The sequence below is a fragment of the Tachypleus tridentatus genome, chromosome 10, assembly GCF_004210375.1.
Source record: "Tachypleus tridentatus isolate NWPU-2018 chromosome 10, ASM421037v1, whole genome shotgun sequence".
Lineage (NCBI taxonomy): Eukaryota > Metazoa > Arthropoda > Merostomata > Xiphosura > Limulidae > Tachypleus > Tachypleus tridentatus.
In genome coordinates, this window is record NC_134834.1 from 145,245,927 (window position 1) to 145,272,834 (window position 26,908).

The 26,908-nt window shown below is 35.9% G+C and overlaps 1 protein-coding gene across 1 annotated transcript in view; it reads right to left on the reverse strand.

Annotated features, from left to right (window-relative positions):
• Window positions 1-26,908, reverse strand: part of LOC143228530 (echinoderm microtubule-associated protein-like CG42247) — a 98,664-nt gene that overhangs the window by 18,786 nt on the left and 52,970 nt on the right. Inside the window, exons 7-13 of the mRNA XM_076459773.1 lie at window positions 24,069-24,158; window positions 18,250-18,387; window positions 16,237-16,389; window positions 14,713-14,838; window positions 13,480-13,614; window positions 8,599-8,724; window positions 1,756-1,912 (exon numbers count right to left, since the gene is read on the reverse strand). Of these exons, the coding sequence (XP_076315888.1) occupies window positions 1,756-1,912; window positions 8,599-8,724; window positions 13,480-13,614; window positions 14,713-14,838; window positions 16,237-16,389; window positions 18,250-18,387; window positions 24,069-24,158 (925 nt within the window). The remainder of the gene's footprint in view (window positions 1-1,755; window positions 1,913-8,598; window positions 8,725-13,479; window positions 13,615-14,712; window positions 14,839-16,236; window positions 16,390-18,249; window positions 18,388-24,068; window positions 24,159-26,908) is intronic.

Below are 26,908 nucleotides of genomic sequence, written 5' to 3' on the forward strand. Positions count from 1 at the left end.
TAAAAAAAAATAACGTTTTCACATGCAATATTTACATACAAGTTAAATTCCATAAAACAATGATACCAGCTCGCGCTTGTGTGTTGTTATCGTCATCTGCTGATGAATTATTGAAGGTGACTAAAATAATAACAGCGAATTGTAGTACCTAAAGTATAGTCTTTAAAAATCGGATAACGTTACGTTGGATGTGAGTCGTTCACATGGGGTGTTTCTGGCCTACTTTGATTATTGTGTCTATCTTTAAATGTCAACTAGATATTCGTTATGTAATGAACGACCTTCTTCATCCATACTACAGAGCAGTTAAAGTAACATTGTCTTCTCACAATTATTTCCCGAGTCAGATAAGACATGAAATCTTCTTACGTTCGATAAGATATCCAGTTTTTACGTACATTTCTGAGTTTAATAAGATATCCAGTTTTTTGCGTACATTTCTGAGTTTAATAAGATGTCCAGTTTTTACGTTCATTTTTTGAGTTTGATAAAATGTTCATTTTCCGAGTCTGGTAAGAAATCCAGTTTCTTACGTTCGTTTATTGGGTTTTAGAGGCATTCACTTCATGAGTCTTACGAGATATCCAGTTAAATATTTCTAGAAGCAATTCCAATTACTCTGGTAATATGAATGTGAGACAAAAATTCCGGTGTTTAACTAAAAAAAAAAAAAAGGATGACATCTCGGCAGATGTACGTGCCACGTCATTTACGATTTAAGTTTTTGGGGTTGGGTTGGGGGTTAAAAACCCTGGTAAATTTTGGATTTCTTCTAAGGGAAAATGCGACAATATGCGATCTGAAACTGGATTGTACTGTAGCTTCTTTGTAACATACACAATAAAGACGTAAAATTATCAGGTTCTTCTGATTTTTTAGTTGGGGTTAATAGGGGGTTCCTGGAGTGTGAATACCCTTTTAAACACACACACACGTCTTACTGACGTTGGTGTTAATAGGAGTCCCTGGAGACGTTAATACCCTTTTAAACACACACGTATCTTACTGGCATTAGTGTTAATAAGGGTTCCTGGAATGTGAATACCCTCTTACACACACACATATCTTACTGACGTTGATGTTAATAGGGATTCCTGGAGTATGAATATCCTCTTACACATAAACACACATCTTACTGACCTTGGTGTTAATGGAGATTCCTGGAGCGTGAATACCCTTTTACACACATACATCTCACTGAAGCCCCGAATCCATTTTTCCCTGCAAATCACAGAAGTGTTTCTTTTGAAGAGTGTCTTTTAGAACTAATGTGTTCTTCTTCCGACGACAGATTAACTGTTGTTTTATTAAACACGAAACTTACTCTTTATCACGCTTTAAAATATCGATCAGTGACGTCTTAAATGTTCCATTAAATGGAGTAGGTTATGTTATTACCTATTTCGCACAAAGTGTGAAACGATTAGAGATGAAACCCTCATCTTTCTGCGTTACATATGTATTGGAAAACTTTAGCAGTAACTAGTGTGATTTGTTTTCTCTGGGTTCCCAATTAACTAAAGATAAAAAAAAAATGTTTAGCAAAACGTGACAAAAAGCCGATGAACCCCATCAAGCAATTAAATGATCAGTTATTTCTCGGACAGGATTTTATTCGCTTACGTAAAACGTCGAACTGTTTACTTTAAAAGATTTGTTTAAATTTTAAACTAATTAATTATTTTCTCGAGTTACATCACTCGACTCATTTCTGAGAACCGATGGCTGTCACTTTGTCGGACCGAACTCACTTACCTGGAGAAAAGGCAAGAACGTTTAGAGCACTATTCGTTATGGAAACTGTAGAAACTACCAGACCGTTTTGAGAACTCAGAAGTGTCACTTGGCCGTTGTTCATACCTGCGGCTACAATTATAGCGTCTCGGTGTACCGATAGAGAAAGACACTCCGCCTGTAGGGAAAAAAAGATTACTGCTGTACAGCCCGTGGCTTACAATAAGTGCATATGAAGAATATTCTTTGTCTAACACACTCTATGATACTTTACATTTTGGACCCTACGCACATTAGGGATTTTAAAACCTAAACTATCAGTTTCATTCTTTGAAACTTAAAAACTACCTTTTCTGTCGAAACTCCATGGAAACGGTTTCCTTGTCTGCCATATGTTTGGGAAAACTAAATTACGAAATCGTCTATCAGAAGCAGAAAAAATGTCTTTCTTTTTAACCTTTGACACTGGTTATTTTTGTTCCTATCAAGCAGAATCCTGGCGACAATTTTTGTCCCAAGCTGCTTCTTCGTTTATCTAAAATTATTTTGTTTCTTACCAATGCATTTTTCTCACCCTAATGTCCCCTGCTGGTACAGCGGTAAGTCTACGAATTTAGAACGTTAAAATCAGGGGTTCGATTCCCGTTGTGAAATCAGCAGATAGTCTGATGTGGCTTTGCTATAATAAAACATACACTCACCATAATATTTCCAATTTAAAAAAAAAACACACTGTGCTGCGTATGTACGTCGTTTCATTTCTACCAAATGCGTTGATGTATTGATTCACTCACTGACATCAAATTGCATTTAGTTCTACTAACTTGTTTACTGAACTTCGTGCTAGCTGTCTCTAAATTTGAACTGAGAGCCTAGAGGGAGGCCAGCTAGTTAACAGCACCCACCGCCTAACGTAGGCTATTTTTATCGAATAGTGGAACTCGCGTGTAAAACTTTAAATACTGAAATATGCCCTAACTGAATACAATATTGGTATTTTAAATAAATTAAAAAAATAAATCTGCAAGAGAGCATGTACCTGGAAACGTGAAAATAACCAAAATCATCGGAATTCGGTATACGATTACATAATAATTTTTTAAATTCTTAACGGAGAGATTATTGTGCGCAGTAGGAGTATTTTATATAAAAAGGAATGAAACACATCATTTAAAAATGACCATTCTTGAAATATTTTTATTCTATATGTAAGAAGATTTAATTTGAATTTCACGCAACGCTACATGAGGGCCATCTGCACTAACTATCCTAAAGTTAGCAGTGTAAGACTAGAGAGAAGGCAGCTAGCCATCTAGACGGCTAGCACAGATAGCCCTCGAGTAGCTTTGTGCGAAATTTCAAAACAAACAAACTCATGTTTTCTCACTTTTCGTCATGCCTACGTCCACGTACACCTCATATCTGTTCTCTGGATTGGTTTGTTTAGTTTGTTTTGAATTTCGCGCAAAGCTACACGAGGGATATATGCGTCAGCCATCCCTAATTTACCAGTGTAAGACTAGAGGGAAGGCAGCTAGTTATCACCACCCACCGCCAACTCTTGGGCTGCTCTGTTACCAAAGAATGTGGGATTTACCGTTACTTTACAACACTTCCAAGGCTGAAAGGACGAGCATGTTTGCGAGTCGAGCACTCTATCATGCCATATCGAATCGAGCAGAGAGATATTTCATTCGGTAACTTTTCGCTTAACAACAAATGAACTATCATTTATATTTACAATAGCACCGGGCGGGGTCGAGGATCTTTGGCAAAAGTTAATCGTAAGAGATTCAATTTTATTCATCGTGCGTCTAGTGAACAAAAGACCAGTAAACAGTGAATTCAAATTTATCCCTCACTCACACATTTGTGGTATAACATATAAGTTATCATTAACAAATAACTATAATAAATGTCTAGTATTTTCACATAAGCCATTTGTTTTACTTTGTCTGTGTGTGTATGCAGGACCGAGGAGAGAAACCTTGGGGTCACCTATCCCCCCCAATCCTATATTGTTTTTTTCACTTACAAGACTCACCAAATTCTTTTTTTTTTTTTTAGAAAGAAGGGGGACTTTTAGATACCGTGTATGTGGAAAGTATTTGGTTGGGTGAAGCCTCGGTGATTACTACCTGATACATCCTCGTTACACCAAATATGCTCGCCCTTTCAGCCGTGGGGGCGTTATAATGTGACGGTCAATCCCACTATTCGTTGGTAAAAGAGTATCTCAAGAGTTGGCGGTGGGTGGTGATGACTAACTGTCTTCCGTCTAGTCTTACACTGCTAAATTAGCCCTCGTGTAGTTTTGCGCGAAATTCAAAACAAAAAATACACCCCTTTCTCCTAGGCCCTATGACGTAATAAAGCCTACCTAATAGTTTTCAAACGTAATTATTTGCTCATTTGATCAATAGATAGTGGTATACGTGTTAAAGCAACTATTCAACAATCAAGTAAGTGCCTTTAACATAGGAAGCTCGACTTAAAGCTGTAAAAATTTGAAATATTTCAAAACAAATTATTAATTTATTACTATATGTTACATATTTAGTATCAGTTAATTATTTGCCTTTTTGGAATTTTATAATAGATCAGTCTGTGTTTTATTCCATTTTATTCTCTATAAAATCAGTGAAATTAAATGCAAAATTATTTTATTATGATGGTTGATGGATATTGTTTTTTAACTTCGGAACATATCACATAGGTTCTAAACAGCTTTTTGATAATTCAATGGAAGAATAACGACCAATTTAACCATATCTAGGGGGAAGCTTCCCCTTAGCTTTATCGTTTCTTCGCTGGAAATTATTTTTCTCATAAATAAAGTCCTTTGGTGATTAGTAAGCAAAATGCGCTAAATCATCTGGCTGCATTTGAGAAGATACAAAAGGCTATTATTATGTCAATAAAATTTACTTTGACAAATTTCTGTTTCATGAACCAATTTTGTAAAATAAACTGTCTCAAAAGCTGAGAGATTAACCGTACTCTATCTGTGCGCTTACGAAATGGCGCTAGTGGTGAGCGCTTTGTTTTTTTGGAATTTCGCACAAAGCTACTCGAGGGCTATTTGTGCTAGCCGTCCCTAATTTAGCAGTGTAAAACTAGAGGGAAGGCAGCTAGTCATCACCACCCACCGCCAACTCTTGGGCTACTCTTTTACCAACGAATAGTGGGATTGACCGTCACATTATAACCCCCCACAGCTAAAAGAGCGAGCATGTTTGGCGCGACGGGGATGCGAACACGCGACACTCAGATTACGAGTCGCACGCCTTAACACGCTTGACCATGCCAGGCGGTGGTGAACGCATTTCATAGGTTAAACTGGCATGTGCAACTTCCTCCAGAATGTGGACCAGATAGTAATCTTTAAATTTATTTGCAGGTTACACCGTATAAAACAAAAGTAAAACGTAAAAGGACTGCGAATTACAAAGTAAAATTTCTTGTTATTATCATGAAAAGGGTCCAAGTATAGTAACAGTAGAATACAGAGTGAATGAGAGTATTATTCAAATAATAAAAGTTATAAAAAATAAATTGTGTTTCATCATTTACCCTAACAGTAGGTGAATCAGATATATTCAGTGCGACGCTTGAGGCTTCATTTCTCTCACAAGACGATAAATGTTCTTAAATTCCCTGCCTCCCAGTGGCCTAGTCGTTTGTCTGCGGACTCGCAGCGATAAAAATCGGGTTTCGATAGCCCAGTGTGTAGCTTTGTGTTTAATTACAAACAAACAAATTAAATCCCCCTAATGTAAGAAATGTAACAATTTTCCTTCAGGCATCTCTTCCAATAAGTACGAAATTTAACGTGTATTTATTACTTACTATAATATTGTCATCACCCAAACAAGGCATAATTTTACTAGCCGTCAATCTTAGAAAAACAGATTCCTCTTGCCACATACTTTTTTCAGGATTTGTTAATAACCATCTCTTTTGTTTAATGCTGTATTATTTATAACCAATATAATGCTAAACGCTTCAATTTACAAAATGACGTATTACACTACGTTATTTTCTGTACGGATAATCGTCAGTTTCTCATTCAGAACACATTTCGTTTTTATGAGAATGATATCGACGACATTGAATGAATTAGTAACGGCTCTTGACGCATAACTAGAAAGTCAGAAAATTTGTGATAGTTATGAGATGTCTCGCTAACTGGATTTAGTTGTATTTTAAGTTAAAAAACCACCTCGCAGGTCGTTCTTTGCAAACGTCTTCGGTTAAACACTGTCTTTAAAACATCTGTAGACATAATGCGAATATATCAATTAGTTTTGATGATGTTATCATGAATGACCAGTTATTCTGAGGAAGGCCCAGCATAGCCAGGTGGTTAAAGCACTCGACTCTTAATCCGAGGGTCGCAGGTTCGACTCTCCCGTCACATCAAACATGCTTACCATTTCAGGCGTGGGGGCGTTATAATGTGACCGTCAATCCCACTATTCGTTGGTAAAAGAGTAGCCCAAGAGTTGGCGGTGGGTAGTAATGACAAGCTGCCTTCCCTCTAGTCTTACACTGCCAAATTAGGGACGGCTAACGCAGATAACCCTCAAGTATTTTTGAATTTCGTGCACATATTCTCCAGAAACAAAATTAGTATTACATATTGTTATACTTTGATATTCCACAGACTAGTTTGGTTTTTGGAGAATATGTGTTATTTCTCAATTGCTTATGTTGTAAAAGTACAGAAAATGGCCATTATTCCCTTCAAACTTTGCCTTTGTGACCTCGATAATGAAATTTAGAAATTAACCTATTTTCTATGTAAAAACGGGCAAATTTGCACATTTTCACTTACATAAGATAAGGTCTAAATAAAACAACATACGAATCAAGATTTACATGTATTTCTACTAAAGTTATACAAAAATGAACAAAATGTTTAAAAGTGAGTAGTTTTTCGAGATTTGCGATTGTAATATAAATCACTTTCACATATCAGCCCCCAAATATAGTCTCCCATCATGTTTTCTTTATACGCGCTTTGGTAGCGGCGTTCAAAGTCCAGTATAGCCTGGTGGAGGCACTCTCCTTGCTCCTCTGAGAATGCTCTCATGTTCTCCTTGAAGTTATCAAGATGAAAGTCAAAGATATGGACTTTCACGGACATACCGCATGCAGCTCATTTCGCCGATGTTCTTCACCAGAGCCTCAACCAGTTCCACATAATTAGAATTTTCGTCCTTTTAATTGCCCAAGAAGCTCCAAACTACTGCGACAAAGCTGCCCCAAGCTTTATTTTCCTTTCTACTAAGCTTCTTGGGGAATTCTGTGCACTCTCAGATCTTCTTTATTTGTGGTCTAATGAAGGCACCAGCTTTGACCTTTGCCTTGGACAGCTTAGGGAAGAAGTCTCGAAGGTGTTTGAAGGCTACAGACTTCTTATCAAGAGCTGTGACAAATTGTTTCATAAGACCTACCTAATTTTATGTGCAATGGTGGGAACAACATTGTGCCTCCCCACAGAGAACTCGGTTTGTTGTGGCTAGTGCTTCCTGTTGTAGTGCGGTGCGGTGTCCCTACTGTCCCAAAGCCAAAGATAACAGGGAAACTTGGTAACGCCTCCTTGGAGACCCATCAAGAATGCCACCATTTTGAAGTCTCCAATAACTTCCCAGCCATACTCATCATACTTCAAGGCTTCTAGCAAGTTCTTGACGCTGTTGTATTCCTCTTTGCGGTACACCGAATGAGCCAGAGGAAGAGACGGATACTTATTCCCGTTAGAGTTTTTTTGCAGTGCTCGCAGGTAAAACGAGGTGCCCAGGGTTTGTCTTGATCCTCGACAGGTATGCCGAAATATACCTTATAGGCTTCACACATTTTAGCAGATGCTGTCACAGAGTACGTTTTCGCTCTTGTCTTGATAATTTGGCCACATACAGAGCAAAATGCGTCTGGAAAATGCTTGCAGCTTCTTGATGCCATCTTTGATAAAATCGGATAGGTCTATGTGTTCACTTGGGTAGCTAAAACTAAACTGAAGTGGTGAGCCCTGTATATATATATATTACTATGAAAAGTTCTAGAAAATTCTCGTAAGTTCTACAACATTCTAGAAAGTTCTTGAAAATTCTTGTAAGTTCAAAAAAAATTTATATCAGCTATTCAACACTGAATCTACCTGGAATGTTTTGGGAAATTGGTAAATTTGAAAATTTCATTACCCAGGTCACAAAAGCAAAGTTTAAAGAGAACAAAATAGGTCTTTTCCATTTACTTTGGGCATAAGCGATTGGTAAATAACACTTTCTGCCCAGGAACAAGAAAAGTAAAAATTATGTTATATAGTGTAATCATTACATATTGCTTCATTCTGTCGGTGATTGTTGGAAAGGCAGTTACAATGAGACATTCCCACAATATTTCATCAGTTAATTCATATTATTAAAATAAATTATATTTAATGTCGCATACAATTAGAACAACTGCTTGCTTCAACAAACTTCAAGAAATTTATAAGTAGAAATAAATTTTGCACATTACTGGCAACCTTTACAACAATGCATAAGAATAAATGTTGAATATCATTAGAGGTTTTTGTGTGTTTGTTTTTTTAATTTCGCGCAAAGCTATACGAGAGCTATTTGCACTAACTGTCCCTATTTTAGCAGTATAAAACAAGAGAGAAAGCAGCTAGTCATTACTACCTACTGCTAGCTCTTGGGCTACTTTTTTATCAACGAATAATGGAATTGATCATCACATTATAACGCCCCTACGGCTGAGGTTTTTTATTTTAGCTATTATTTATTTTCTCTGATCTAAAACAACACGAGCTTTAATTTTATAAAATGTCAATTGGTTGTGTTTCAATAAACCTACCTCGACTGATACATGCCATTCCAAGCTATGAAGATTCCACTTGCAGACAACCTTATCGTCACCAGCAGTGTAGAATCCATCACCTTTCGGGTCACTCGCTATTGCTCGAATTTCACGTGCGTGTCCCTACAAATACATGTTAAGACTAAATGTTGAAAGCAATTGTAGAAAGATAAGTTAGGCTTATATATTTGCTCTAATTAAACTAGTATAAATTGAACCATGAAACATAAATCACTGTAAAATAACACTCTTAAAGACATAGTTAAACTGATGTTTACACTAGAGAAATATATTAAGAAAGTACATTAAGTTACAGTGTACTGTTTGTTGTAAGATATATTTTATATTAGTTGTTTGTTTGCTAGAAGGAAGTTCTCATTAAGCCACGATAATACATGATTTGAACATTCCATGAAAGTTAAGATCTGTAAAAATCTCGAAGCTTCCTAGTACAATATAAAAAATGAATGAATGGGTATAGTTGAGTTAATAAGCAATCAAAGAGTAAATTAGTTCAGTATAAGTTAAATAGTGAGAATTAGTACGTCTGGGATTCAGTTAATCAGTGAGTTATGGTTTGTTTTGTTTTTGAATTTTGCGCAAAGCTATTCAAGGGCTATCTGCGCTAGCCGTCCCCTATTTAAGCAGTGTAAGACTAGAGGGAAGGCAACTAGGCATCACCACCTACCACCAACTCTTGGGCCAGTCTTTTACCAACGAATAGTGGGATTGGCTTTTACATTATAACGCCCCCACGGCTGAAAGGGTGAGCATGTTTGGTGCGACGGGGATTCGAACCCGCAACCCTCAGATTACGTGTCGAACGCCTTAATCCACCTGTTCAAGCTGGGCCATATGTGAGTTATTGAATTCTGAGATTCAATAACTGAATGAGTTTTTCAGGGTTTTGGTTATCCTTCTTCAGTTCAGTTTGAGAATTAAGATGTGATTTAATAAGTCAGTCAGCATTATGTTTGCCACTGGTTACTTAGTGTAAAAATCATTCAACTGAATTGTGTTTTAAATTGGTAATAAATTAGTGTCGAATTGCTGTTGAAACCAATTTTCTAATGGATCAATAAGAGATAAAGCAAAAACAATCATAGCAAACAATCGGTTCATATGACAAAAATATAGTTTGCAGAGTTGGATTCTTTACACCTATGTGAGGGCTTGTTATTTCGAAAATGGGAAAAAAGCATTGGATAGAAACTATAATTACAACTGGTTATTTCACATTCTCTATATATGGAAGCATTCTGTCACCTTCCAGGACCTCCAATAGCTGAACACTGGAGAGAATAAGAGACACTGCTTACTGCTAACTTTTGGGCTACTCTTTTACCAACAAATAGTGGGATTGCCTGTAGTATTATAACGCCCCCACAGCTTAAAGGGTGAGTGAGCATGCTTTGGTGTGACGGGGATTCGAACCAGCGTCACTCAGATTGTAAATCGAGCGCCCTCACCATCTCGCCATGCCGGGCCATTGAATAATAAGATCCATAGAGAATTGATGTAAGTCATGTGAATTATGCTAATGAAACAGCATGTGCAATTAAAACATTATTGTGTTGGAACACCACTTGAAAGAGTTGCTCCTGGTATGCTTTCATCCTCTGCCACACAGTAACAATGGAAATAGATACATCATGGTTGTGATGGAATATTTCTTTAAATGGCCAGAATTATATGATGCTTATGTCCCGTAGCAGAAGCTTTGGAAAAGAAACTCGTCAACGAATTAATATCAAGGCTTGTGGTGTCTATGGAACTTCCTTCAGATCAGAGACGGAACGTTTTAGGTTTATCTAAAATATTTGATTGTGTAAATCAAAAATTAGTGTTAATAATATACAATAATAGAACAAGAAGTCAAATGTGTAATTGGATGAAGAATTATTTTAAAAATAAACGACAACTTAATAGTTAAGGAGATAATGATTTTGTGCAAATGGTGAAAAGACTAAATTCATACTTTTTCACGACAAAAATATAATTGATAATAGTAAGGAAATAAACATATGATTGAAGTATTACTGGAAAGATGTTCACCAACGAAAGTTTTTCGGTATTATGACAACAAATTAACTTCGTCTGAGAAAATTCTTAGTTAATAGAAAATGTTTGATAGCTATTTTGTAGTTTTGTTTATTCTTAATTACCACATAAAAATAGTTGCCACGGAGGTTTGTTTGTTTTTGAATTTTGCGCAAAGCTTCACAAGGGCTATCTGTGCTAGCCGTCCCTAATTTAGCAGAGGTAGGACTACAGGGAAAGCAGTTAGTCATCATCACCCACCGCCACTCTTGGGCTACTCTCTTTACCAACGAATAGTGGGATTGACTGTACCATTATAACGACCCCACAGCTGAAAGGACGGGCATGTGTGGTGTGACGGGGATTCCAACCCATGACTCTCAAATTATGAGTCGAGTGCCTTAACCATCTGGCCATGCTTATGTGAGTAATTTTGTTTAAAGTGTCAGTATTCTGTGTATAATTTATTTTATAGGTAATTGATGTGAAATATTTATGAAATAAATAATAACTTAATATGCCATTTTCTGTTTATGGTTAGAAATAAAGATTTCCAGTCTTCAAATAGTTTTTTAAAAAAGATAACAAGGACATATTGTCATGATACAATAATAATGATAACTTACACATACCAGTTCTGTTTTTTTCTCAAATCAATAGGTCAGCGTTCAATCACTTATAGAGAGGTAAAATATGGAACATATTATTCAATAATCTAAGATAAATGAACTCTTAAAAAAATATGCTTGAAAAACATCAATTTAATTTATATATATTACAAGGCTATTGCTAGTTGGTTACATTAAATATATTACGCACGGTAATTTTTATATTTATATGTTTGTTTATTTTCTTGTTTGAACTATTAGTAGTTCTTTTCCATAAGAGAGGGATTCTCTATAAATAAATATATTTTTTTCTGTCTCCTTTTCATATGTTACATTGATTGCAATTAAAATTATCATTTACAACCTTTTATATTATAAAGTGAAAGAAACTGAATTGTGTTGAACTCTGAATGAGTTTTGCTTGCCAGAATATTTCAGATCCTTGGACAACTGTTCTGCATCCATCTTCTGTCGACATCGTGGAAAAATACAACCACATGCTCTTACGTCAGTCAGCCACTTATGTGGATGAATATTAGTTAATACAGGGACAAAATATGCTGTTGCTGTTTATTATTTGTCGAATATGACGTTACATACAACATTATTGATGTTTGGGAAAGAACTTAAAATTCTATTTGACCTTCTGTATTCTTATCTAAAGGATAGCCACTCAGTAGAGATTTACACAGAAGGTGTAAAGAGAAACTGAGAACATTACTGACTTTACATAGGAAAAACTTAAATCAGCCAATGATAACAAAATGTTTTTATGGTATTAGCTGACAAGACTTAATTCTGCTGAAGTGGCATGGTGTGCCTGTAAAAAAATATCAACAGATGCTGTACGTTATACTGAAGAAAATCAAAGATGTAGTTTACAAAATCGAAAAGGTCAGGCAATTCATGTCAAAGGTCGTCTATCCTAATAATTTTTAGAAGTGCATCAGTGAGAGGACAGCGAATTGAGCAGTTCCAGAGAAGAGTTTAATAATTGAAAGATAATCTCTGAAGAGCTTAGGGTTTGGTCCGTGCACGGGTTTTATAGGGTCTGTGAACCTGGGAGGGATTTTTTTGCGTGCACGTGTGTGCATATGTGTTTATGTGCATTTAATTCTGGATAGGAGGCTCACAGTTTTCGAATTAGATTCTCAAAGGGGTCCTTGACGCATAAAAACGTTAAGAAACACTGGTCTAGACCGCTTATCAGAGTCTCACTATGTATAAAGCCACCAGTAGAATCGCTTAACTACCTAGTTACCTAAAAAAAATTACCAGAACCTACACAATAAATGGCGATAATAATGACGTACATCATTAACACTCGGAAAAGGAAATCAACCAAAAGCGTTTGGTGAATGAAAAGTTTAGTGCGCTGTTTTATTTGTGTCTTAAAATTGTTCAAGGGATTTCACATTTCAGAAAAGGTTGTGTTGTAACCTACATTAAAATTTTAATTTAGATATCTGTTTGCTAAAAGTAAAGTGTTATTGTGTTACGATGACGTAAAAACGAGAAATTTCATGAAAGTTAGGACATGTAAGAATCTTCAAGCTTCCCAGCACAATACAAGATTGAGTGAGTGATGTAAGTTGAGTTAATTATAAATCAGAAAGTGAATCAGTGGGTTATTTAGTTCAGTTAGTAAGAGAGATAGTGATTTGGTGAGCCATTTAGCGTGTATTTTATTGAATGATTAACGAGTATATTATTAAAGTAAATGTATTTTGAAGTCAGGTATACATTAGTTATGCAGTCTGTTGAAACGTTTTTTGTGAATTTAAATGTAACAGCGAACATTGCCTGCAGTAAACGTTATAAAAGAAGCTGTCTAATTCGTTATCGTTGCGTGGCCCGTAATTGCCGTAATTTTCACCAAATAAACCAGAACCTCACTCCCATTAACAGAACTCGTTACAACAATACGTTGTATAAACCATCTTTCATCGACAAGACAACAGTGTAAACTTGTACGTATGATTTTATTTGCTATATATATAACTTTCACTGTATCATATTCCTCTCGAATGAATTTCCTAAGACAAGTTCGTACGGTCTACTAGAGAACCGTATTTTTTGATACATAAATCATGGAAATTGTAATTTAGTAAAAATTAAAGTTATTTGAGGAAGAATTTTTATAACAAAATGCATTTTGGGTTAATAGTTTATCACCATATCCTTTATTTCCACGAATGCATGTTTCTTTAGAATCTTCGGAATTACTTACGAAAATTAGAGGACGGAATTTCCGCTGTGCTGACCCCTCATATACCTCGTTCATGTTGGTTGCTACGTAAATTGTACCGTCTGAGTTAGGGTACTGCAGGCACAAAGCTACGATACCACCAGCTCCACGAGGTAGCTAATTAAAAATATTTTCAGTACCAAGTGAAACATGTTAAAATAAAACGATCAGTTAAATTTCATCATACTATATCATTTATATTGGAAAAAAATTGGGGAAGCGTGGATTAAACATTACTTTCTAAAAGTGCTCAATATCGAGATACTTTACCGCCATCTGTCGGTTTATTGCAAAACGAATATTCGAAAAACAAAAATATATAAATAAGAAGTGATGTTGCTTCTTTAGTGCAAAGCTACACGATGGCTATCTGCATTCTGCCTACTGCAGGGAATCGAACCCTGGATTTTAGTGATATGGACCCGTAAACGTACCACTGACTCATCGGGTTTCAGAAAGACTAGTAAGTGGTAAAATCTACACTTTGATTTCGAGTCTTTTTAAACAAGAGTGGTATTGAACAGTTTCTTTCCGTCATACTGAGCAAAATATAACATTAATCCAGCGGCTCTGTACGTAGTTTAGTTTGGATTATACTTTAAGCCTATCTGACTGAGCCAATAACTGCCACAATAACAAAAATACCGTTTACATATTTTTTTGAGTTAATCACAAAGTTACACTCACTTTTTAGCCGTGTGAGTCTGCAGACATACCGCTGTGCCACGAACTAGGCGTAGTATTCACACGTACGGTTGAGCTCTAGGATTGTTAACACTACCAATGTCTTAGTTCCCCGATCCGACAGCGGTAGATTTAGGGACTTAAAACGCTAAAGTCAGGTATTCGATTCTCTGCGGTAGACACAGCAAATAGCCCAGTGTGTCTTTTTTTAAAACTAGTCTTCCGCTAGGACAGCGGTAAGTGTTCGGACTTATAATGAGGTGTTCGATTCTCCTCGGTGGACACAGCAGATATCCCGCTGTAGCTTTGCTATAAGAAAAATACACTCTAAAACTAATAAACTAACATATTTCCATATGTCAAATAAATAAATAATTTCTTAGTAAATTATGAAATAATCATTTTGATAAGTGTTCCCACTGTTTTGTTATAAAGCCTCGGTCCTTTATCATTTCAGCCAAGTATATGTTAGAACTCATTACCAATCTAATAAAGATATATGTATACCTATTTACAATATCAGATACTAACACTAGTAGCTGCAACTTTTGTCAGTTCGTTTGTTGTATCCCAAGCTTTGATGTGCCCATCCTTGTCTCCACTTCCTCCTGAGAGGAGAGTTCCTTCCGGCAACAACAGAAGGCCTCGAACACAGCTCTGAAAAACACCACAAAACATTTAAATTAAATGTGATGTGTGTGAAAAGGTCAAGTTATCCAACTGAGATGTGTGCTGGGACACAGTAATCCATATACGTAAAAGTGAGAATGTCTCTCTTTCTGTGGTTCCGTTCTTTATGCACGGCCACATTTTTAAAGCTACAAACTCCAAACTTGAGTAACTGACACAACTTTATGTACGAAGTAACAACGGCTATTGGTCTCGACCTTATAGGACGTTTTTAGGCCGCAAATTGAGGCCAAAATTACCAATATAGCAATTTTTGACAAACAGGACAACCAATTGGTCTATAAAGGCCTGTCTTTTGTTGTTTTCTTATTTTTTGGCAGTGTGGGATCAATAGAGCTATTATTTACGTTTATTATCTGTGTGAGAACTTTTCCTAATTCTTCTATGTGTGATATAATAGGTGTTAAAACTATTTTAAAGCTTCGTGGAATCTTCGTTTGTGCTTTTTCCCTCCCATTCTCTCTTTCTTCACATACACGTCTGCTCTTTAATTCCCCTAAAATGAAAATGGCTTTCTCTCGAACATGCACACACACTTGCTCAACTAAATAGGCTTGCTTAAGCCATGTTTATGAACGCTTGCAAGAAGGAGTAGGAGAGGGCATATTCCCCATACAAAAATAGAGTATTATAATGTAAATTCCACATCATAGTTAAACTATAATGTGTTAGTTATTTTGGTTGAAACTGTAAATTTGTGTTTGCGTTTAAGCATAAATAACACAAATTCTTTTTTGTCTGTTGACTTACACTGTAAAAGCTGATCCCACACATACAACTTTTGCCCTTCCCCTTGAAAATATTTCTAAGGACACCCATAGCCATATCTTTTGCTTTGTTTACGTGTACTCGCAAGGATCAGCTATACGATGACTTTACAAAAACTTTTGGGATTGGCAAGTTTTCATTTAAGTTGTTTTGCAACAAAAAGAGAATAAATCAGTTCTTCTTTAAATGGAATTTAAAAATCAGAATAAACTGTAAGTGACACTTGATCACAAAGCAGAAATCAGAATACCAAAAGGTAAATAATTTTATTTTGGAAGCTTTTCAAAGTACTTGCAAAAAGTAGGAACAATGTACACGGTTGTGCTTTGATTGAAATAGCTTTAGCAAGTCTTCTTTTCGTATATTGTTATTTTTATTTATTTTAATTAAAACACTTAGTTAGGTAAAGAAATAATTTTTATTTTTTGCAAAACACACGAACAATTAACATGGTGGATTTAATCAAAACAAAATCGGATATTCTGCTAGTTAGTTTTTAACGTAACACGTAACCTTTGACCTCTTTATTAACGGCGGAGTAATTTCCAGTTTATATTTAATTAGATTACTATAATTAATCGTCTTATTTAAGCCTACCTCGTGACCTTTGACCTCTTTTTCAACAATGAATGTATAGGGGTCATTCTCGTTTCCAGGAACCCAAAAGGTCAAATATCCTTCACTATCTCCTGTTATCATTGAACCATCTGATAAGAAGTGGACGCACGTCACCGTCTTTGCTGTTTGACCCTGTGTGTAAAAGCAAAGCAAAACACGAGTTAACCTTTTAGCTTTATTTGACTACCTCTTTGTCTAAAGGACTATTGTTTGATATTAGAAGTAATAATGATTTTTTCAACTTCAAGAATAGACAAGACGAAGAAGATTAGAAGTAAAACTGCAGTTAACTCTGTTGTTCTATCAGGACTTCAGATTTGAAGACAGTGAATATGCCTTGCTATAAAACATAAGTTCGTCTTTACTTGATCCCTTCTTTACGAAAGTAAACAAGTAAAAACAAATAGGTTAATTCGTTATGTTCGTTTATCGGACTGTTGATGATTTGTCGCTTTGGACTGCATAAGGTCGACCTGTAAATGGCCGTCCCAAGAAGACTAGAGGAAAATAATAGTACCTACGGTCAACTTTTGGACTACAACTGTTTGACCAGATAGTGGGAACTGACTTTTACTCTCATCACGCATCTAAAGCCCCAAAAGACAAACTGCGGATAACCTATAACATATGTATATCCTTGACAAGTCTGATTAGTTATCTTCATTAAAGCAGTTGATTTGTTTGTCAGCTCAGTCTTCTGACTGATCAAAATAATTCATCGTCGATATCATATCTCACGTTTTTTAAAGTTATAATATATCCTCAGCACATGCTAGATGGTATATCTGTATGTTTATGCTATTTTTTCTTTTGTTTTTGCTCCCTTTCTTTCTTTTCGAATTTAACTTATTTCGTACATTTCGTACTAATAATACAAGCCTGCGAATGTTTTATTGTCTTTTTATAACTTCTACAATATTTACTATACGCTGAATCCTAAAATAATATCCATTTTTTGTAAGTCGTACAAAAAAAAAAAAACCCTAGTGGCGCAGCGTTACCTATGCGGACTTACAATGCTAGAAACCGAGTTTCGGTACCCATGGTTGTTGAGGTACAGATAGCCCATTTTATTGTTTTGTGCTTAACTAGAAACAAACAAACAAATGTACAGATTTTTCACAAAACATCGTATGTAGTTTTACATAAGTGAATTATTTTCATAGAAATTGGGTTACATTTTGTTGTGTTTAAGATATTGACAACCACGGGCTATAGATTTCTTTAAGACAATTACAACGTGAGAGTTTTATCGATCATTCTAGAACCTATAAGAAACACACCGCTAGTATATAAGCAGTTAAAAGGTCACATAGTGAGTCATTTTGTGATAGTATTTGTTTATGCGTTTATATGTTTATATATAATTACTTTCCACGTAAAATCAACATGCAGATTCGAGGGTTTATTGTTCGCACTTTGCAGACAGGGATGCACTATAAGTGTTACAGTAAGACAACACTATTTAGTTGGAAAAGAGCAGCTCTCAATTGGCTTCTTTCCCTCTAGCATAATTATCAGTTCAATATTAAGGTTAACTATGGATAGAATAGCCCTGGAGTGTGTTTGCGTGAAAATTCTAAATAATTTATGGTTTGGTTTATTTCGAATTTCGCGGAAAGCTACATGAAGGCTATCTGCGCTAGCAGTCCCTAATTTAGCAGTATGAAACTAGAGGGAAGGCAACTAGGCATCACCACCTACTGCCAACTCTTGGGCCAGTCTTTTACCAACGTATAATTGGATTGACCGTCACATTATAACGCCCCACGTCTGAAAGGATGAGCATGTTTGGTGTGATGGGGATTCAAACCCGCGACTCTCAGATTGCGAGTCGAATGTCCTGACTACTTGAACATAATTTAAATTAACAGTAAATTAAATCACATCTTTACAGGGAAAAACAAGAACCTTAATAAACAGTACAGCTAAGTTACAACAGTTAGATGGAAAAATAATTTAATGTCATTTCGAAGTAATTTCAAAACTTACGGTCAGATTTATAGGCTGCTTCTCAAGGAACTCATCGCGCCCTCGCTTCCAGCAACACAGGTGTTGTGTACCAAACGTCACCATGAGTCCTTCTTCTGAAGGGTGGAACATAATACCTAGCACCTGCTCGTTTTCTGTCTGGAAGAGCAAAACCGCTATTGAGACAACAAACCGTTCTACCTCTCTCTTTTTCTTATTGTTTAATATTTTAACAGTAAAAAACAAAGTTGTTTAACAACCATATGTGTTTGTGTATGTGTGGTGGTTCTGTAGTTTTACTGCTATTATTTTAAATTCGGACTACCCTTCCTGTTGTGTTTTAATATACGAAGTGGCGAACCAGGGGGACGTACCCCCACATTTGTTTGTTTATGGGTGGTGGTTCTGTAGTTTTGCTGCTATTATTTTATTAAATAACTGAAATACCTGCTCTGTTATATGGAAATAATCGCGGACTATTCTCCCTGTTGTGTTTTAATATAATAGGTGACAAATCATGGCAAACGTCAAATTATAAACAAGGGGTAAAGTGCCTCTTTGATTGGGAAATTATGAAGGGAGGTTGCTCTTTGGATGTTATCGCTATTTGGATGTTATCTTTATCCAAAAGCCTTTACTTCGTGGGGTCTAAATACAGTTATAATTAATGTTATGAAATCATTCTACGACAGAAGTTTGCACGAGATACTACGCGCTGCAAGATACAATACATCTTTGCAGATGAAAGAAATTATTGAAAATCATAGCGACAACATTGAACAGTTGTTATAGTAACGCACTCTTGTACCACTTCCAGAAGTATATAGGATTACAATTCCCAACACCAGTAAAATATTTTAAAAATTCATCCAGTCTGTATTTCTATAATTTAACCATTCAATATTTCTATAACTTATCTATTCTATATCTTTGATAAAACTACAGGAGATGATTATATTGGAATTATATATTGATAAAGCATCACTGCAGATCAATAAAGATACCAAACTGGAATAGGTTTCAACACTTGAACTAACACACTTCTATAAAGGTTTCGACACTTCAACTAATACACTTCTATGAAGGTTTCGACACTTCAACTAACACACTTCTATAAAGGTTTCGACACTTGAACTAACACACTTCTATGAAGGTTTCGACACTTGAACTAATACACTTCTATGAAGGTTTCGACGCTTGAACTAACACACTTCTATGAAGGTTTCGACACTTCAACTAGCACACTTCTATGAAGGTTTCGACACTTCAACTAACACACTTCTATAAAGGTTTCGACACTTGAACTAATACACTTCTATGAAGGTTTCGACACTTGAACTAACACACTTCTATAAAGGTTTCGACACTTGAACTAACACACTTCTATGAAGGTTTCGACACTTGAACTAACACACTTCTATGAAGGTTTCGACACTTGAACTAATACACTTCTATAAAGGTTTCGACACTTCAACTAATACACTTCTATGAAGGTTTCGACACTTCAACTAACACACTTCTATAAAGGTTTCGACACTTGAACTAATACACTTCTATGAAGGTTTCGACACTTGAACTAACACACTTCTATAAAGGTTTCGACACTTGAACTAACACACTTCTATGAAGGTTTCGACACTTGAACTAACACACTTCTATGAAGGTTTCGACACTTGAACTAATACACTTCTATAAAGGTTTCGACACTTCAACTAATATACTTCTATGAAGGTTTCGACACTTCAACTAACACACTTCTATAAAGGTTTCGACACTTGAACTAACACACTTCTATGAAGGTTTCGACACTTGAACTAACACACTTCTATGAAGGTTTCGACGCTTGAACTAACACACTTCTATGAAGGTTTCGACACTTCAACTAGCACACTTCTATGAAGGTTTCGACACTTCAACTAACACACTTCTATAAAGGTTTCGACACTTGAACTAATACACTTCTATGAAGGTTTCGACACTTGAACTAACACACTTCTATAAAGGTTTCGACACTTGAACTAACACACTTCTATGAAGGTTTCGACACTTGAACTAACACACTTCTATGAAGGTTTCGACACTTGAACTAATACACTTCTATAAAGGTTTCGACACTTCAACTAATACACTTCTATGAAGGTTTCGACACTTCAACTAACACACTTCTATAAAGGTTTCGACACTTGAACTAATACACTTCTATGAAGGTTTCGACACTTGAACTAACACACTTCTATAAAGGTTTCGACACTTGAACTAACACACTTCTATGAAGGTTTCGACACTTGAACTAACACACTTCTATGAAGGTTTCGACACTTGAACTAATACACTTCTATAAAGGTTTCGACACTTCAACTAATACACTTCTATAAAGGTTTCGACACTTGAACTAACACACTTCTACGACGGTTTCGACACTTCAACTAGCACACTTCTATGAAGGTTTCGACACTTGAACTAACACACTTCTACGAAGGTTTCGACACTTCAACTAGCACACTTCTATGAAGGTTTCGACACTTGAACTAACACACTTCTATAAAGGTTTCGACACTTGAACTAACACACTTCTATGAAGGTTTCGACACTTGAACTAACACACTTCTATGAAGGTTTCGACACTTCAACTAATACACTTCTATAAAGGTTTCGACACTTCAACTAATACACTTCTATGAAGGTTTCGACACTTCAACTAACACACTTCTATAAAGGTTTCGACACTTGAACTAACACACTTCTATGAAGGTTTCGACACTTGAACTAACACACTTCTATGAAGGTTTCGACGCTTGAACTAACACACTTCTATGAAGGTTTCGACACTTCAACTAGCACACTTCTCTGAAGGTTTCGACACTTCAACCAAACACACTTCTATAAAGGTTTCGACACTTGAACTAACACACTTCTATGAAGGTTTCGACACTTGAACTAACACACTTCTATAAAGGTTTCGACACTTCAACTAATACACTTCTATGAAGGTTTCGACACTTCAACTAACACACTTCTATAAAGGTTTCGACACTTGAACTAACACACTTCTATGAAGGTTTCGACACTTGAACTAACACACTTCTATGAAGGTTTCGACACTTGAACTAATACACTTCTATAAAGGTTTCGACACTTCAACTAATACACTTCTATGAAGGTTTCGACACTTCAACTAACACACTTCTATAAAGGTTTCGACACTTGAACTAACACACTTCTATGAAGGTTTCGACACTTGAACTAACACACTTCTATGAAGGTTTCGACACTTCAACTAGCACACTTCTATGAAGGTTTCGACACTTGAACTAACACACTTCTATAAAGGTTTCGACACTTGAACTAACACACTTCTACGAAGGTTTCGACACTTCAACTAGCACACTTCTACGAAGGTTTCGACACTTCAACTAGCACACTTCTATGAAGGTTTCGACACTTGAACTAACACACTTCTATAAAGGTTTCGACACTTGAACTAACACACTTCTATGAAGGTTTCGACACTTCAACTAATACACTTCTATAAAGGTTTCGACACTTCAACTAATACACTTCTATGAAGGTTTCGACACTTCAACTAACACACTTCTATAAAGGTTTCGACACTTGAACTAACACACTTCTATGAAGGTTTCGACACTTGAACTAACACACTTCTATGAAGGTTTCGACGCTTGAACTAACACACTTCTATGAAGGTTTCGACACTTCAACTAGCACACTTCTCTGAAGGTTTCGACACTTCAACTAACACACTTCTATAAAGGTTTCGACACTTGAACTAACACACTTCTATGAAGGTTTCGACACTTGAACTAACACACTTCTATAAAGGTTTCGACACTTCAACTAATACACTTCTATGAAGGTTTCGACACTTGAACTAACACACTTCTATAAAGGTTTCGACACTTGAACTAACACACTTCTATGAAGGTTTCGACACTTGAACTAACACACTTCTATGAAGGTTTCGACACTTGAACTAATACACTTCTATAAAGGTTTCGACACTTCAACTAATACACTTCTATGAAGGTTTCGACACTTCAACTAACACACTTCTATAAAGGTTTCGACACTTGAACTAACACACTTCTATGAAGGTTTCGACACTTGAACTAACACACTTCTATGAAGGTTTCGACACTTCAACTAGCACACTTCTATGAAGGTTTCGACACTTGAACTAACACACTTCTATAAAGGTTTCGACACTTGAACTAACACACTTCTACGAAGGTTTCGACACTTCAACTAGCACACTTCTACGAAGGTTTCGACACTTCAACTAGCACACTTCTATGAAGGTTTCGACACTTGAACTAACACACTTCTATAAAGGTTTCGACACTTGAACTAACACACTTCTATGAAGGTTTCGACACTTCAACTAATACACTTCTATAAAGGTTTCGACACTTCAACTAATACACTTCTATAAAGGTTTCGACACTTCAACTAACACACTTCTATAAAGGTTTCGACACTTGAACTAACACACTTCTATAAAGGTTTCGACACTTGAACTAACACACTTCTATGAAGGTTTCGACACTTGAACTAACACACTTCTATGAAGGTTTCGACGCTTGAACTAACACACTTCTATGAAGGTTTCGACACTTCAACTAGCACACTTCTCTGAAGGTTTCGACACTTCAACTAACACACTTCTATGAAGGTTTCGACACTTGAACTAACACACTTCTATGAAGGTTTCGACACTTCAACTAACACACTTCTATGAAGGTTTCGACACTTCAACTAACACACTTCTATGAAGGTTTCGACACTTCAACTAACACACTTCTATGAAGGTTTCGACACTTGAACTAACACACTTCTATGAAGGTTTCGACACTTCAACTAACACACTTCTATGAAGGTTTCGACACTTCAACTAACACACTTCTATGAAGGTTTCGACACTTGAACTAATACACTTCTATGAAGGTTTCGACACTTGAACTAACATACTTCTATGAAGGTTTCGACACTTGAACTAACATACTTCTATGAAGGTTTCGACACTTGAACTAACACACTTCTATGAAGGTTTCGACACTTGAACTAACACACTTGTACGAAGGTTTCGACACTTCAACTAGCACACTTCTATGAAGGTTTCGACACTTGAACTAACACACTTCTATAAAGGTTTCGACACTTGAACTAACACACTTCTATGAAGGTTTCGACACTTGAACTAACACACTTCTATGAAGGTTTCGACACTTGAACTAATACACTTCTATAAAGGTTTCGACACTTCAACTAATACACTTCTATGAAGGTTTCGACACTTGAACTAACACACTTCTATAAAGGTTTCGACACTTGAACTAATACACTTCTCTGAAGGTTTCGACACTTCAACTAGCACACTTCTCTGAAGGTTTCGACACTTCAACTAGCACACTTCTATGAAGGTTTCGACACTTCAACTAACACACTTCTATGAAGGTTTCGACACTTGAACTAACACACTTCTATGAAGGTTTCGACACTTGAACTAACACACTTCTATGAAGGTTTCGACACTTCAACTAACACACTTATATGAAGGTTTCGACACTTGAACTAACACACTTCTATAAAGGTTTCGACACTTCAACTAACACACTTCTATGAAGGTTTCGACACTTGAACTAATACACTTCTATGAAGGTTTCGACACTTGAACTAATACACTTCTATGAAGGTTTCGACACTTCAACTAGCACACTTCTCTGAAGGTTTCGACACTTCAACTAACACACTTCTATGAAGGTTTCGACACTTGAACAGGTACACGTGCTAACAACTACGATTTAACTATACGTTCTACTTACAGATACGCGGCCAAGAACAGATTCATTCTCCCAGTTCCACAACCACAATTCACAGTTTACGTTTGCTTCCAGCATTGCTAGTAGAGAGCCCTATAGAAAAATATACGTTTAGAATGTGATGAGAGCACAGGCAACGTAAAGTTATGTATACGACTTATAACTACAGGGTGTTCGGAAAGTCACTGTGCACTTATATATTTATTAACAGATATGTTTCAATATAGAATACAGGAGGTAAATATGAATGACAATTACAAACAATGTTAAAAGTGACCCCCGTTGGCATCAAAACAGGCTTGGATCGTTCTTATTTTGTTTCTAAACACCGCTATCAGTTGCTGGCTTGAAATAGACTGAATGAATGCTGTTATCGCTGCTTTCAAAACTGCACAGTGACTTTCCGAACACCCTGTATGTTTATATCTGGCTTCGAAATCTAAGTAAAATGTCAAGTATCAAAACAACTAAAGTGGCACAACGTTTAAAGAATCGTATTAAACATGTGACCAACGTTTCCCTGGAAGTTGAGTAGTGTAATATTGGTCGTTTGTTTTCATAACGTTTCATTTGATGTTTCTTTTCAATATTTTTCAACACATACATTAGAACGACTCTAATTATTTCCCTACTAATAAAACTGTCTTTTTTAAATTATAATTTAAGACATTATCAAAATAAAGGCACATGAAAATTGTTTGTAACCCTTTGAAGTGTACAAATATGGCACAGAAAAAATATAATAGGTATCAGATTCTGAACTATACATAACAACGACGACCTTTTATTATACGCTAAAGATAACACTGTGAACCTACGTTACACTGAAACGATTACTATACGAAAGACATACTTTTAAAATTATTTCATAGCCGGGTGTGGCGCGATAGGCAGTGTGTCTAGACTGGGAACCTGAGAGTTCACTTTTCGTTACTGTTTAAACGAGCTTTACATTTTTGAGCCTGGGTGCCCTAAAAGAAGGAGAACTCAGTACCACTCTTCGGTCAGACCAAAATAGTAATAATCAGTGCACGTATAGTCTTTGTGCAATTTTGAAAGAGACTTAAGGAAAGATTTATAATATTGTTCTCCATTCTCATCCTAATCCAAAGTACTAAAGTTACAAATTACACAAGTTATTTAATTTTGAAGTTGATTAATTACTGTATAACAATGATTAGTAATCTGTATAACAGTAATTAGTAATCTGTATAACAGTAATTAGTAATCTGTATAACAGTAATTAGTAATCTGTATAACAGTAATTAGTAGTCTGTTTTTATACAATTTTAGCAAATATTATGATAAGTCAATAATTAAACATCTGTTTTGATACGATTTGTTTAAATAATGATTTATTATAACAATGTTTACTAGTCTGATACGATTAGTTTAATTGTTGATTTATTATAACAACGTTCACTAATCTGTATAATAATGATTAGCAGTTTGTTTTTATATAATTTTAGCAAATATTATGATAAGTCAACAATTAAACATCTGTTTTGATACGATTAGTTTAATTGTTGATTTATTATAACATTATTTATTAGTCTCTTCTATTATGATTTGCATAGTTTAATTATTGATTAATTATAATAATGGTAGTTCGATTGTTGTTTTCGCACTTTGAACACGTGTTTGGTTTGTGTTTAAGAATGATCTAAGTTATACCTAAAGAGAGCTACAGTTTTAATTTGATTTGTATTTCATTCGTATATCACTTCCAGTTTTCTACACAAGATAACACTTGAACTGTTGCATACTACACAAGATAACACCTGAACTGTTGCATACTACACAAGATAACACCTGAACTGTTACATACTAAAACTTACAGAAAAAAGTTTGATTTTCTCATTCACTTGAATAAGATGACCACTGAGTAACACATTCAATAACTCAATTGGAAAAAGTTCAGTGCTGGTTGTAAGCATTGTATGAATGTGAAAATTAATGTGCAGTGTTTATATATATTACATGAATGTGAAAATTAGTGTGAAGTGTTTATATATATATTACTTTAGTGTGAAGGTTAATGTGCCGTGTTCATACATATTACATGAATATGGAAGTTAATTGAGCAATGTATTCGATTCATTGGTTTGTTTGTTTTTTGAAATTTCACACAAGCCTACTCGAGGGCTATCTGTGCTAGCCGTCCCTAATTTACCAGTGTAAGACTAGAGGGAAGGCAGCTAGTCATCACCACCCACCGCCAACTCTTGGGCTACTCTTTTACCAACGAACAGTGGAATTGACCGTCACATTATAACGCCCCACGGCTGAAAGGGCGAGCATGTTTGGCGTGACGGGGATGCGAACCCGCGACCTTCGGATTACGAGTCGCACGCCTTAACACGTTTGGCCATGTCGGGCCCTCGATTCATTGGAAATACTAGGTCAAATTTCAGTTTATCTCAATTTCGAGCTAAGTAGGTATCTTGCTGTGATCGAGATTTAATATTAATGTGAAGTTAGTTTACAGTGTGAATACGTATTACATGAGTGTGAAAGCTGTGGTGTTCCCCTCAGAGTAGTTTTTCTCGCAGACCTGCCAACTAGAGGTTCGAAAAATATTGAACTATAAATGTGACCGATGTCTTTCTACTTAGGGCCGATTGGAAGGCAGGGCTTGTAGCCCCCAAATGCAAGAATACAAAATACGATTTTTATTGATAAAAACACAACCACACTGTTAAACATTAAGGGAAGTGTGTTTCTTATGTGTTGGCTTGGTGAGAAAGAAGAAAACCATTCAAACCTTAGTGAACTCCTTGAGACAATCCCACACCGCGAATTGAAAATGAAACAATTCTTGGTGACGAGAAACCCACCCGAAA